The following is a 15,601-nucleotide window of genomic DNA, read 5'->3' as shown; positions in this document are numbered from 1 at the left end:
GTTGTCAAGCAAGAGATTCATTTGGCTTAGGAGAGTTTTTAAGTTTATCGAATATATGATTTTTGTTATTGATGTTAATCATAAGTGAAGTTTGTATAAAAACATAATTCTTAATTTGATCAAGATGATAAGAGTGATGGGATCACTAGGGTTTGTTTGAAAATAATCACTTTATCTCATAAACTCATGACGTGATAAGGAAATTACCGTGACAGATTTTTAATTTATCAAATATTTGATTTTTTATTTTATTTTATTTTATGGTAATCATATATAGGTGAAGCTTGATTTGGGCAGGGGTGGATTTATGTGAGTGGTAGGGTATTCACCCAAACACCCTCGGTAAAAAGTTATAGTGTACATAAAGGGTAGATTTTATGTGTTTATGTACATATGTTAACTTTTGAACACTGTAAACAAATGCAAAAGCTTAGCTCTAGTGGTCCAGGATGTTCAAAATTATCTGTAGTATCCTAGGTTCGATTCCCATTGACAACATTATTTTTATAATTAGCTTTTGTTATTTTTTTCAACTTCCCTGGTGAATACATAAAGCTTAAACTCTAACAACAATAAAATTTAGAAGAGTTTAATTTCATCTTCTTAAAAGCACAAGGCAAAGTATGCATGAAATAAAGCCTATCAATCCTTAGAAGTTAGAAGTTGCAGTGTGTGTAGACGTGCATATAGATATATGTAGGATTAGAATAATACATATTACATTCATATTACTATTTGGTTTTCTAAAATCAAAGTTACTATTTGTTCGGCAGAATTGGGAAGAAATCTGAGTCAGATATAAACGATGCATGGACTTTGACTTAGACCTTAATTAATTACTCAAAATATTCAGGCGCAGCCGCCTTTGCATAAAGCCTCAAAGAGAAAACGATAACAATGTGAAAAATGAAAAGTAAAATTAAAAAAATAAAGTATAAAAAGGAAGCAGCAGACTTTATTAACTGACGGTGATTTTCGACTGGTATTCTTCTACACAAGTTTCAGAAGAAACAGCAAAGAAATGAGTGCATGATATATGTGTCCGTTACATATGATTTATTTATCGCTTAATTAATGAATTTAACCTTTATGGTACCCAGTTTTTATCCATGGGGTCACCCAATAATAATTACAAGTAACTGTTAGTACGAAAGTCTATATTAATAAACTAAAAATAAAATATATTACTTGCTATAATAAAATATACTGATTATATTAGAATATTTTTACACTATCTATATATGTTAGTTAAATTAACATATTATAATTAAGTGATATATTCTTACCTCAAATTTGTTATTTAATCATGATAAACAAACCTAGGTACATGCACGAGATTGAGGAAATAACTTATTTATTCGTAAGCCATTAGTGGACAATTGGCTGAAAAATGAATCCACATTCATTGAAAAATTATACTCCGAAAATATATAGGGCAAAGATAATTTTTTTATTATATATAAACTGTTACATCGGTTCGACATAAGAGAAAAATCTATTTGGTTTGTACAATTTTAAAGTTCTCAAATTCACGTTTTTTTTTCATACTTTGACCAAAGATTAGTGATGTTTCCAAATTCCGGAATATCAATATTTTATATAGATCTTGATATCTTTTTTTGTGGACAATAATGTCGGCTCATTACATCAAGTATACGCAAACACTTGGATTGTCGTTTCAGGGGTTGTAAAGTGCCCTGAGATAAGTTTTGTTTGTTTGGAATCTTGTTATCTAAAGGTTTAAGTGTTTTATTTATAATTAGTTTAGGATGTCACGCGAGTTAGTTATAAACGATAACAAAGAATAAAATAATATCTATTGTTAAGAAATAGATACGCAAAAAATATAATTAATTTTTACTTAAACCATGCATCATCAGGGGCTGGCATAAAAAAGAAGTAAATCACCAAGCCAAGTTTGTGAAAGAGACAATGCAGACATTTTTTATTATTTATAAAGTTCACTAATGTCATCTAACTTATTTTCATAAATTGAATTTCGAATCTTGAAATTGACATTCAAAACATTACTATCACGGGATTACCATCTTCAAATATATTTTTTTATCTCTAGATTTTTACTAAGATGAATGAAAATTGTGCACCCATTTGGGGAAAAATTCAAATCGAATGGGATAAAGGACGTTTTTGTAAAAACTGGCCCGGCCAAACCTCCTTGCGTCAGTTTGCGCGGCTAGATCTCGGAAAAATATGCAAAATCAAAACAAAAAAAAAAAATCAGACGTCCGAGCGCAAAGTTATGACCGTTTAAAGTTTCACCAATTTACAACTACTTTTTCTCCCTATACCATTATTTGCTAATTTTATCTTATTTTTATAACTACTTAAGTAGACTTAAGTCTACTGGATAAAAAAAATTATGGGACTTGCATAACACGTTAATTTACTACGATATTCAAACAATTTTTTTTAATGACGTCATTAACGCAGTAAATTATTGTGCTATAAAGTAAAACACTTAAACCTAAAGATAACAAGTTTCCAAACAAACAAAACTTACTTCGGGACACTTTACAACCCCTAAAACGACGATCCAAATGTTTACGTATACTCGATGTATTGGGCCTACATTATTATTCGCAGAAAAAGATATCAGCTTCTATATAAAATATTAATATTCCAGCGTTTTGAAAAAACTTGAATTTGAGAACTTTAAAATTGTACAATATATATATATATATATATATATATATATAACCTCTATTGCGCACTAATTTAGAGCGCAACAGGACGTAACTGTAAATTTGCAATTTATTCCTATTTTGCACTAATTTAGTGCACGGGGTACTTTGGTTACTTTTTTTTTTTTTTTAATGCATTATTTTGGTCTCAAACATCACTTTTTGGGTCATTTAAGTTACGGACTCATAAAATATACTGATTATATAAGAATATTTTTATACTATGTATGTATGTAAGTTAAATTATAATTAAGTGATATATTCTTACCTTAAATTTGTTATGTAATCATGATAAACAAACCTAGGTACATGCACGAGATTGAAAAAATAACTTATTTATTCGTAAGCCATTAGCGGACAATTGGCTGAAAAAATGAATCCACATTCATTGAAAAATTATACTCCGAAAATATACAGGGCAAAGATAATTTTTTTATTATATATAAACTGTTACATCGGTTCGACATGACAGAAAATTGTAAAGTGATAAAGAAATTTAAAAATTGCTTCTACTTTTGAATTTTCTTTGTTTAAACTCCCTACTCTATCGTTGCGCTCAGGGGAGAAGAATCTTGGACAAGGAAAATGTCCCTCATTTGTTTTTTCCAAAAACATCAACTTGATTAGGAAATTCATTGAATCCCACTGCATTTTTTTACCTTTTTTCTCTCTCTTCCTATATAGGCATAGTATATATATAGATACCAACATCTAGTACAAAATAATTATCATAAGTACATCCATATATCTAAATCTCAAACCAAAAATAGGAAATACTCTCAAACTGCTTCTTTTTCTTTTTTTTTTCCTTGATCTCCTTTCTCCTTCATCCCAAATCTTCAGCTTTTTTGTTCTCCCATCTTTGTTCTTTTTGTTAGATTTGTTGATCGGTCAATGCATGCATAAGGGTCTTGGATCGGCTGTCTGGCGAAATCAACAGAAAAGCTTTAGCTGTTTGCTTTAACAACAACTATAAAAGGCTGGTTTTATATTTAACGTAGGTAACTGCCTTGGTCGCTTCGTGCTCTGTCGAGTTCGTTTGATCTTCTCAGTTCCACTTGGGTATTTTAGTTTCTTTCCTTCCTCAAGATCAATTGGAAGCGCTGATGGAAATTCAATACATCCTAGAAACTCATTCACCCTAATCGAATCGAAGAAATTAATTAATTAAGAGAGAGTGATCAGCAAGAGAAGTCGTCCCTCGTAGTCACTATTCCAAAGCCTTGGTAGAACTGGTGACTACTTAAGCAAACATTAATTATGGATGTTAAAGCAGTGAAAAACTCCAATGATGAGTACTTCCACAGGAAAAATGGAATTATTATTAATTTGATGGAAGGAAAGAAAATAGAGAATTCAAGATTATTCTCACAAGGGCAATATGGTAAAAGGAATGTGTCATCCTCCATCAGCTATTTCAGCTTAGTGTCATTGCTTTTTCTAACTTGTGTCACTGTATCTTTGTTACTTCTGCCATTGATACTTCCACCATTGCCACCACCACCATCATTCATATTGTTGCTACTCCCTGTTTTCATTCTCCTACTTCTTATGGTCTTGGCTTTCATGCCTTCCAATAATGTCATGTGAGGAGAACATATACATATTTGTAAGAAGGTTACTTAAAGAGAAACAATTACATACATATAGGCTTTTTAGTTACTCAAAATTATTAAGGTTGTTGACAATATACAAGACAGTTCTTTCGTTTCACTTTTTCATTTTACATAAAGAGCAATTGCTCTTTATTTACGTTCTTGTTTATTAATGTTATACTCTCTCCTTCAATTTCTTTATCACTACTATTTCATTTAACAAATATTAGAGCTGGGATTGATCTGATCAGAGACTATTTATTTTGCTAGATCGTTATTTATTTCTCTTACAATTCCTCAAACTTGAAGGAACACTTCCAATGGAGATTGCTAAATTTTCACCGTCATATCGTTAAGGATTGAATCAACGCACTAATACCGCTTTGTTGGAATATTAAGTAGACCCTTGATAATATTATGAGGGCACTAGGAAGATGGAATAGGGAAATAAACATTAAATTCACTGCATATCGTTAGAAAAATCCACTCTTACCTATTAGGGACTTATATATAGGTGCTTATAAAGTATTCTAGAAGAAAAATCCACTCTTACCTATTAGGGACTTATATATAGGTGCTTATAAAGTATTCTAGACTAACATCTATTAAGTACTTTCACACACACATGAATCTAACCGCATTGATATCATAAAGTTATAAGAGCTTGAAGAAGCCATCGAAAAACTGTGTGTATTATTGAATGTTTGAATGAGCTTAAATACATGTTGTTCCTAAGAATACTATTCTAACTAAAAGAGAACTCTAGAGACTAATCTATACTAAAGGATAAATCTAAGAGATAAGCATAAACGACATAAGGATAAATATAACAGACTCCTAACAATGATAAACGACATCTAGATAATGATGCTCCAATATGCCCCACTCAAGTTAGGCGAGGTGTTGCTAAGCCTAGCTTGAACAAGTTGCGGTCGAACGCCGGTTTGGTAAGTGCTTTGGTGAGGGTATCAGTTAGCTGGTCAGCACCATGGACATGGACTATGCGAACTCTGTTGTGTTCAACATTCTTGCGCACAAAGTGGAAATCCACCTCAACATGTTTCATACGACCATGAAGGACAGGGTTTTTGCTCAAGAAGGTGACACCAATGTTGTCACAATAAATTGTCGGAACTTCCGTTGGATTTAGACGCAACTCAATCAGCAAGTTGTGCACCCAGAGTGTTTCAGCAAGGGCATAGGCCACAGCTCTATATTCAGCCTCTGTGGAAGAGCGAGCTACAGTCCATTGCTTTCGTGAGCACCAATTAATTGGGTTTTGGCCAAGAAACAATATATACCCAGAGGTGGAGCTCCTGTCATCGAGATCACCAGCCCAATCGGCATCAGAGTACATATGGAGATTGAGATCGACATCCGAAGTTACACGGAGGCCAAATTCGCTTGTACCACAAAGATATCGGAGCACTCTTTTGACAGCTTTCCAGTGAAGTTCAGACGGTGCTTGAATAAATTGAGAGAGCTTATTAACAGCATAAGCTATGTCCGTCCTGGTGAAAGAGAGGTATTGGAGCTTGCCAATAACTCGACGATAGCGAGTGTCGTCTATCAACTTGGCTCCATCATCGCGTTTGAGCACCTCGGTTGCACTCATAGGAGTTTTGGCACTTTTGCAATCATACATGAGTTTGTCATTCAGGATTTCATTGACATAGTTAGCTTGTGAGAGCACAAAGCCATGGGAATTCCGAATGACCTCAACACCCAAGAAGAATGTGAGATTCCCAAGGTCTTTTATCGAGAACCGAGCAGCAAGAGAGGAAATAACATGATTCACATAGTAGTGTTGCTGCTAGTGACGATGATGTCGTCAACATAAACCAGAAGGAACGTGATATTGCCGAGACCATGTCGAACAAATAAAGATCTATCAGATTCTGTCTTGATGAAGCCCATTGAGAGCAGATGACCCTTAAGCCCGGTGTACCAAGCTCGAGGTGCTTGTTTCAGGCCATAAATGTCCTTGCGCAGCTTACACATGTGAGAAGAAGTTACCTTGTCTGCAAATCTGGGAGGCTGCATCATGTACACTTCCTCATCAAGGTCGCCTTGAAGGAAGGAATTATTGACGTCAAGTTGACGAAGCGGCCAGTGAAAGCGAAGAGCAATGGACAGGATGATGCGCACTGTGGTAGGTTTGACAACAGGGCTGAAAGTAGCATGAAAGTCAATTCTGGGTCTCTGAGTAAAGCCCTTTGCAACCAGCCGTGCCTTGTAGCGATCAACGGAACCATCTTCTTTCCTTTTGATCCTGAAAAGCCACTTACAAGCCACAATATTTTTAGAAGGATCATGTGGAACAAGTTCCCAAGTCCGATTTTTCATTAAAGCATCAAGTTCATGTTTCATCGCTTCGAGCCACTCTGGGTATTTTTGTGCTTGTTTCACAGTATTGGGTGTGATAATGGGGGTCAAGTTGGCTAGGTAATCAAAGATTTGTTTAGGTTTGCTGATGTTGTTCTGGGACCTAGTGACAACACGGTTTGCGGGAGACGGACAGTGAGGCGTGGATGGGGCTAGTTCGGGCAGCAGTTCTGGGGCAGGTTGGCGTGAAGCCATGGATGGTAATGGGGGAGGACTTCTACGTTGATATACTAAGAGTGGGGTTGTGGAACTGGTTGTAGGTTTGCCTATGGGTGTGGACGTATTTATATATGGGTATTGGGGTTGTATAGATGAGGGTAGAATTGGGGATGGACTGAAACTTAGGTTCTGGGAATTAGGAATTGTAGTAGGAGAGGGAAAGGGAGAGTCTTACCTGAAGAAGAAGTCTGCAAAGGCTCTGAAATTGTTTCATCCGTTGGTGGAGACTCAAAAAACTTGGACTGCGAGGTAGAGTTGGAGGAGGGGACTGCTGGAGAAAACGCAGTGGATTGGGACACAATATTTTGCTTGGGTACATCAATATTGAGGGGTTGGGGCAGAACTGGAATAATGGGAAGGGGAGGAGGAATTTTGCAAGAATTAGTAATTGTAGTATCAGTCCATTTCAAGTTAGAACGCTTACATGTAGTATTGGAGAACAAGGTTTTAAAAGGAAAATTATTCTCAACAAACCTTACATCGCGGGATAATAAACCTTAGACGTATTTGGATCAAAACACTGGTGACAATGGTGGGATAATGAGAATCCGAGATAGACACATGGTGTGGATCTGGGTTCGAGTTTATTTTTGGAGTAGGGTTTAAGCCATGGATAGCATAAGCAACCAAAAATTCACAGGGAACTATAATCAGGTGGTTTTCCAAGTAATCGGTGGAACGGGGATTGATTATCTAACTGAGAAGTTGGCAAACGATTAATGAGGTAGACAACATGATGACACGCAAAAGACCAAAACTGGGATGGAAGAGACGCCTCATGTAAGATTGTTCTTGCAGTTTCGACGATATGTCGATGTCGACGCTCCGCAAGGGCAACTCGTTGAGGCGTATAGGGTGGGGTAGAAAGGTGTTCAATGCCGTGAAGAGAGAGATAAGAATCACGACTTTTATACTCTCCTCCGCCATCAGTGTAAAGTGATAAAATGTTGGTGTCAAAGTGTTTTTCCATCAGAGGATGGAATTTTTGAAAAAGTTCTTTAACTTCACTTTTATTCTTTAGAGTGTAAAGCCAAGTGTATTTGGCATATTGATCAACAAAAATACAGTAATACAATTTTTTGTCGAGAGATAAAACTGGTGATGGCCCCCATAAGTCACTGAAAATAATTTGAAGCGGTTTAGAGCTACACAAAGTTAATTGGATAAATGGATGCCAATGGGCTTTATTAGATAAGTAGGAATTACAATGAGAAAAATTGTCTCGCTCATGAAATGGTAGTGAGAATTTATTTAAAATAAACCTAAGAACTCTAGAGTGGGGGTGACCTAGTCGTTGATGCCAAGTGGTGAGGAGAGTGGATGAGAAGGACATGTGATCTTGGGGATGTGAGACAAGCCACTCATACAGTCCATTGTTGTTCCGGCCGTGCACCAACGTTTGCACGTTTTCAGATCCTTCACAAAAAAATCAAAGGGGAAAAATTCAATAGACTTTAGGTTATCTTGACAAAATTTGGAAACAGAGAGAAGCTTGCGTTTAATGGATGGGGCACACAAAGTGTCGGTTAGTTTAAAAACATTATTTGATGCATTTGAATGAGTAGAACCAGTGTGTGAAATGGGAATTTTATTACCATCACCCATGGAGACGTCCTCGTTACCGTTATACGGTTTTAGGTTGTACGGCTCCGTTGTGATGTGGTGAGTGGCTCCTGAGTCGACTACCCAAGGGTTAGTGGAAGCACTGAACCCAGCAGCATAGTTGGCGAAGGCCAGAAGGTGATCGTGGGATTTAGAGCGACAAACATTGGCGGTGTGGCCAATCCTGTTACATAGTTGGCAGCGAACAACATTATTTGGGCTCGTGTTTGGCTGTCGCTATGGTTGAGTATTAGAGCGTGAATTCTGGCGCCCATTCTGGAAATTAATGTTCTGCCTGCGATTGTTACGATAATTTGTATTTGTGGCAACTGCAGCAGTTATGGGGCTGGATAGTTTCTTAGCATCATCGTGACGGAGGAAGAGTTCATGGTCCAGTAACTTTTCAAACAATCCTCATAGGTGACATTTGTGTCACGTGCACGAATGGCAGCAGAGATCTCACGAAACTCAAGGCCTAGACCACTGAGTATTTTGACGATGAGTTCGGGGTTGGACACAGGGGCACCCGCAGTGGATAACTCATCTGAGAGGGACCGAATAGTTTGAAGATATTCGGTGATGGAGCGAGAGTCTTTAGTGATGCAGGCAAGTTGATCACGCAGGCTAAAAACCCTGGTTTGAGACCTATTTGCATAGGTGGTATGCAAGGTGTCCCAAGCCGTTTTAGCCGAGTCGGCTGCAGCAACAGTGGAGTCAATGGTGGGTTCAACAGAGGCCATAAGGGCGTTCTGAATGAGTTGGTCCTGACGAAACCAAGGTAAAAAAGCAGGATTGGGAGATATGTTTGTGCCAAGGGTGATAGTGCGACTCGGGGCCGGAGTGGTCCCATCAAGATGACCGAAAAGATTGTAGCCACACATAAGCATGGAAAATTGAGCTTTCCAGGTGGCAAAGTTATGCCACCGCTGAGTTTGATGGGTAATTGGGAAGCAGGATTGAACTGAATAATGATGTTGGTACACGTTGTGTTGTCAGCATTGACAACTCTGAAATTGTTGTTGTTGCCATTGGTACCCATCTGAGTATGTTGGAGAGGGGAAAAAAATGGATCGTACTCGTTAGAGTTGTGTTGGCTGTGATACCATATAAGAGCTTGAAGAAGCTATGGAAAAACTGTGTGTATTATTGAATGTTTGAATGAGCTTAAATACACGTTGTTCCTAAGAATACTATTCTAACTAAAAGAAAACTCTAGAGACTTATCTATACTAAAGGAAAAAGCTAAGAGATAAGCATAAACGACATAAGGATAAATATAACATACTCCTAACAATGATAAACGACATCTAGATAATGATGCTCCAATAAAAGTCACCTAAATAATAAAAAAGATCATACACCTAGGACAACTAAAAGACTTGAGAATTTAGATACTTAAATATTTAAATTTATTATTTTCAACATAAAGTTTATGGGGCTTTACAAATAAGTTGTACAGGAATTGGACGATATTACTTAGTCAAGCATGTAGTAATTGTGATCATGAGAATCCTCAATAGAGAATTATAAATTGCAGACGTTTGACAAGAAAAATGAAAAATAAAGACCTCTTCTGTAAAATCAATTTCGTCACCGCAGCAGAAGAATTCACGTAAATTGGATTCAAACAATAGAAAATAAGAACGTAAGCAGTCACAGTTAGTAATTGGAACATAGTACAGTAATAAATACATAGATGGATCCAAAACTTTAACTTAATAGGTTTAAATATTCAGTGAGCTCATTGTTTCAAATGTAACATCTATTGAGCTTTATGTGTGTGTATATATATATATATATATATATATATATATAGACATACTCCGAATTAAAAGTTCTAGGTTCTTACAAACCCATAGCAAAAAACCTATATTCGCCTGTGGTTCAAATCGTAGAGTTTGTGACTGTTGAAAGTCAATTTGTAGTCTTTGATCGTCACGCTCATGGCGTCGAATTCCTCTACGAGACTCATAGTTGTGAATTTTGTAATTTGGAAGTCAAAATGGGACTGAGAATAAATTTAGGGTTGCAAGTTGTAACTGACGAGTCGGATTATGTGAAGTTAGGAATTGCAACCGTAGTCAGTTTTCACCATGATTTTTAAGTCAAATTTAATTTGAGTTAATAACAGTTTTCATCCATTAATTATTGATAATTTCTTATTTCTCAGTACAGTTTAACTTTTAGTTACTCGAAACATGTACTTTTGATCCTTTTCTTGTGAATAATCACAAATTTTCTAACGTATTAAATATTTCATCGTTTAATTTCCATATATTATGTTGGACTTGTATTATATTGCTCCATATTTGAGAATCCACTTGTTAAATAGTCTAATATAACAGACTAGGAAAGTTGCGCTAATTATTGGTATTTGGTAGTACTAACTAGCTACTAACTATGATTAAATGTAGCACACTTTAAAACGAAATTCTCGTTCTTTTGTTTTTTAATTTCATATTTGTTGCTTATCTATTAGGGTTCTTACCCATGTGTATTTTCCAAACAAACAGTTTACAATGAGCATAGTCTAATAAATGTTTACATCTAAAACAACCAACATATGTTTACATTGAATTTTATGAAGTCAAATCTATTTTAATGTTTTTTTTTTTTTTTACCTTCTTTCCCGAGCTACCATAGAACCCTCTTCATTTTTCTATTTTTCCTTTTTAAAATCTATATAACATGATGTATATATGCTTTTATACACTATTATACATTACATATATATTAAATATACATCCTTATACTCTTATACATTAAGTATATATTGTATAGATAATGTACAAATTTGTCAAATTGAGCTTGGCCCATGAGATCCGTCCAGCCCAACCCAACCTGATAGTTTGTCATATCTAGATTAGAAATCTTCTAATTCTTTGAGGCTTCTTCCCCCACCTTAGTTAGTCCGTCGGTAAAGGCAGTTATGTTTATGGGTTCTAGATTTTAAATAAAAAAAGTTAACTGAGTTCTTAATAAATTATTTTATATATATTAAGTGAATTTTTCTTAAAATATATGTGCACGAAAAAAAAACTATTATACATACATATACATTGTTTATATAATGTACAAATAATGTATATGTTTTGTATAACCCTGTATAAACATTGTATAACTATTTATAACAATGAATCTGCGTTATTTTCACAAGTTTTGGATAAAGAGTTGGATGCATTTGAAAATTGAGATTGCACAGAATGAAACAATTCATCCAAAAACGAGTTGCAAAATGAATAGCTCATGCGCTTCATTTTTCTTACATTCCTTTGTAGTTAGTGTCTTAACATGCCTTAAATTAAAATTGTAATCAAAATGAAGATAATTCAGATTCTTCCTACCGATTAAATTAAAAAAAAAAATGCACACTGTTTCATCGAAGGATGGTGTCAGACCATTCTTATTTTCCCGCCTAAAGCTTTTCCACTTCTCGAATATTTTTTGGGAATTATCGAGAAAGTGATGGAACTATCTGTATTGATAAATTACAAATATTACACATGGCCAATAAGAAATTTGACACATGGAAAGCCTCATCTAGTCGGCACCACGTCATTCGAGTCCACCTAGATTGAAGGTCGAAGAACCATCCGAGAAGCTAGATTCACCATATAGCTCCAACCCTGAGAAAACTATCTGGTTAATTATCAGTGTCCGGATAAATACAACGGACTCCAAAATATTTGAGATTTTATTTCAAACTCAAAAGCTGTTACAATCCACATGTGTAATGTACATAATAAGCATGATGGATGAGCGAGATACTAGGGGGCGGTTAATCTAGATTATACTATAAATACCCCATTTTTTCCTGATTGTATCCCATTCGGATTTGATTACACATACTACTTCTGTATTAACAAGTTATTCGCCTTCAATTAGCAACTTTCTTAATCGACTCAATCAATAATTCTTCGATAAGAATTTTGTCTTTACTTTATTTACAATTATTGTATTGTTCTTGTGCGTTTTATTATCTATCTTGCATTGCTTAAATTTTGTGTCTATCAATGAAAGGTTTAATAATACTGAGTTAATTCGCTTGTCTGTGACCTAGATATGCCATCATTTGAGTTATGAGTACACCACCTAAGATGAAAATCAAATTAAAATATCTTAGTAAGAGCCATATAGATAGTGACGAAATTAGATATTTTGTTAAAAGCGTTCAAAAGTTTATATCTAAAATAAGATTTAACCTATATATAGTATAAATCTCGATCAATGATATTCAATATTCAACAGATCATTTTTCATTTTATGTGGTTATACACCGGGACGGAAGATGACATTATTGAAGGAAACATTTGAGGGGTTTTATAAATTAGCCTCTTTTTTCAATATGAATTACACTTCCACAATTTAAAAGAAAGCAAAACTAAAATATAAATCACATTGTCATCATAAAGGCATGTTAGAACAACAAAAGTGAAAAACCTCAAACTTACTTAGTGATGTGCAATGAAATAATTATTGAGTGTTTGCCAATAACACAAGCCTAAGAAAAGAAATGAATTAATGATGGTGTTTTCTTGGGCAAAGCATGATGCACTAGATTTTAAAACAAATAAAAGACCCCCTTGCAAATTATGCATCATTTGCCATCATGTTTGCAATCCAAGTAAATGTATATCGTGATCATGGAGGTAATTAATTTAAATTCATGAATATGTATTTGAATTTTTACGTTATTCTCGTGGAGATACCTTATGTAGCTTCATTTTATTAGGGTTAATAGCACTTTTAATTTCTCAATTATTTGTAAATTTTAATTTTAGTTCATATATTATCTAACTAAGCATATCTAACTTTCTACTTATTGAAATGTGCATTTAATTTCAATCCCTTGCTTGTGAATATTCCCAAAATTACTATAATTATTAATTATCTCATCACTTAATTATCCATAGAATATGTTAAACTTGTATTGTTACTATGCACTTTACGGTGATATAGTTATAAAAATAGTTTAAATATAACATATTTTCTATATAAATGACAAAGACGCATATTTTAATTAATTGAATAAATAAGGACAAAATCAAAATTTAGCAATAATTAAGGGACCAAATGTACAATCCCTTAAGTATTTTTTTTTTTTTGCAACCCCTTACCCTCTGTTTGGATGATTGTTTCCCGTTGTTCATTAATGTACAGTATGGTATGGTACAGTATGGTGTTGTATTATATTGTACTATATTAATGAACACCATGTTTGGATAGACTGTGTCGTTTGTTGTGGTTTAATAACATTTGTATTGTTTGGTTTGACTGTATGGTATTGTATAATAACTTGTAAGTTTACTAAAATACCCTTAACTCTTAATTAGAAATTAGTTTATATATATTAATAAAACTCAGGTAAAGAATACAGTAGGAACTTTAAAAAATAAGTAGGTATTGGGTGGGGGTGGGTGGTTGTGGGATGAGGGTGGGGGTGAGTGGTAGCGTGGGGGTGGGGTTGGGTGGTGGTGGTGGAGGGGTGGGTGGTTGTAGGATGAGGGTGGAGGTAGTGGGTGGTAAGATGGGGGTAAGTTGTTATGGGGTGGAGTTGGGCGGTGGTGAGGGGTAGTGGGTGGTGGTTGGGATGGGTGGCAGAGGAGTGAGGTAGTTAGGGGTGGGGGTGGATGGTAGGGCAGGGGTGGGGTGGGGGTGGGTAGTAGGGTGGGGATGGTGTGGGATGGATGGTGGAGGGTGGGGCAGGGGTGGGGTGGGGGTGAGTGGTAGGATGGGGGTGGGGTGGGGTATAATGGAGAAATGAAATACGTAACCACGGAAAAACCACCAAATCCGTGGTTACAAAAATTGGGACTTTTCATGGTTATATAACCATGGAATGAATCATGGGTTTACAACACCATACCACATAATTTTAAGAACAATTGAAATAAACATGGTTTCATAGAAAACCATACATTAATGAACCACGGGAAACCACCATCCAAACAGGGGGTTAAGAATTGGCAAATGGCATATAGTCATAACCGTACAACATATTGAAATGCCATTGAGTAAATAAACTTGACAACTTTTTCTAATTGAGATAAAAGAGAAAAGAAGTTCTATCATATATGAAATTGTATCAAAGTATAGAGTATTATAACTTATTAAATTATAATTCTGCATTTTTGTACCATATTTTGGGAATGTTTGGTTTGAAGAACAAGAAAATCATGGTATTACTCTATGTCATATTTTGTGCTCCCTTCGTCCTTTTTAGTTGTCAAGGTTATTAAAAATAGTTGTCCAAAAAAAATACCTCTTTCTATATTTAGTAAGTTGACAATTCAACTATCTTATCTGACAAGTTTAAAACCATAAGATTCAAATGACATTTTAGTACATTACACATATCTTTAGTTTAGAACCACCAGATTCAAAAATCTCTTTTTATTCCTTAAAATTTATGCGCGGTTAAATGTAAGATACTTAAATTAGTACGCAGGGAATAGTATATTTATTTATACGCATCTCCCAAAATTTTCCTTTAATTTTAAGTCTTGATCGCCCCCTCAATAAAATATGGCAAAATAACACTTTATGTTTATTTGGAGAAAATATTTACCCGAAATGACCCTTTTAATATTATTATACACTTTTAAACAAAGTTTACAGTAAGTATATAATGTTGTATATCGTGTGTATAAATACTGTTGCAAAAAAATTTAGTTATACAGCCATAAATTAAAATATAGCTACGTGAATGTAATATTATATGTTGCATTGCATATTATTGAAATCATCCCATAAAATATTGGGAAAATTTCAGAAATATACAAGTCGATCACTTACATTGCAAAAAAAATAGCCCAAAGCTTACATTACAAAAAATAGCCGAAAATATACAGACATATACAAACATATACAGACACTTATACCAACATATATAAACATATAAGAAGACGGAGAAAAAGAGAAAAGTTTTAATCATTTTTTATATGAATTAAAGAAATATTAATGCCCCAATTAACATAGAGTATAATTTTCTCTATTTTATTGGTGATGAAAAGGTCGCACCAAATATTTTGAAAATTTGTATTTTAAACCAAAGAAAGAGGATGAATACGTAAACCCCATCCCCCACGCACCCCCTAT

At 34.7% G+C, this 15,601-nt stretch overlaps 1 protein-coding gene across 1 annotated transcript; it reads left to right on the top strand.

Moving 5' to 3' along the window:
- Nucleotides 1–3,962: 3,962 nt before the first annotated feature.
- Nucleotides 3,963–4,292, top strand: LOC132612119 (ARGOS-like protein). The gene has a single exon (XM_060326455.1). The coding sequence runs from the start codon at nucleotides 3,963–3,965 to the stop codon at nucleotides 4,290–4,292; it is 330 nt and encodes a 109-aa protein (XP_060182438.1).
- Nucleotides 4,293–15,601: the final 11,309 nt, after the last annotated feature.

Source organism: Lycium barbarum, chromosome 9 (assembly GCF_019175385.1).
Source record: "Lycium barbarum isolate Lr01 chromosome 9, ASM1917538v2, whole genome shotgun sequence".
Lineage (NCBI taxonomy): Eukaryota > Viridiplantae > Streptophyta > Magnoliopsida > Solanales > Solanaceae > Lycium > Lycium barbarum.
This window is presented reverse-complemented; position numbering and strand designations above follow the sequence as displayed.

Coding starts and splice junctions, on each gene's coding strand:
- LOC132612119 (XM_060326455.1), top strand. CDS start 3,963: ATGGATGTTAAAGCAGTGAAAAACTCCAATGATGAGTACTTCCACAGG.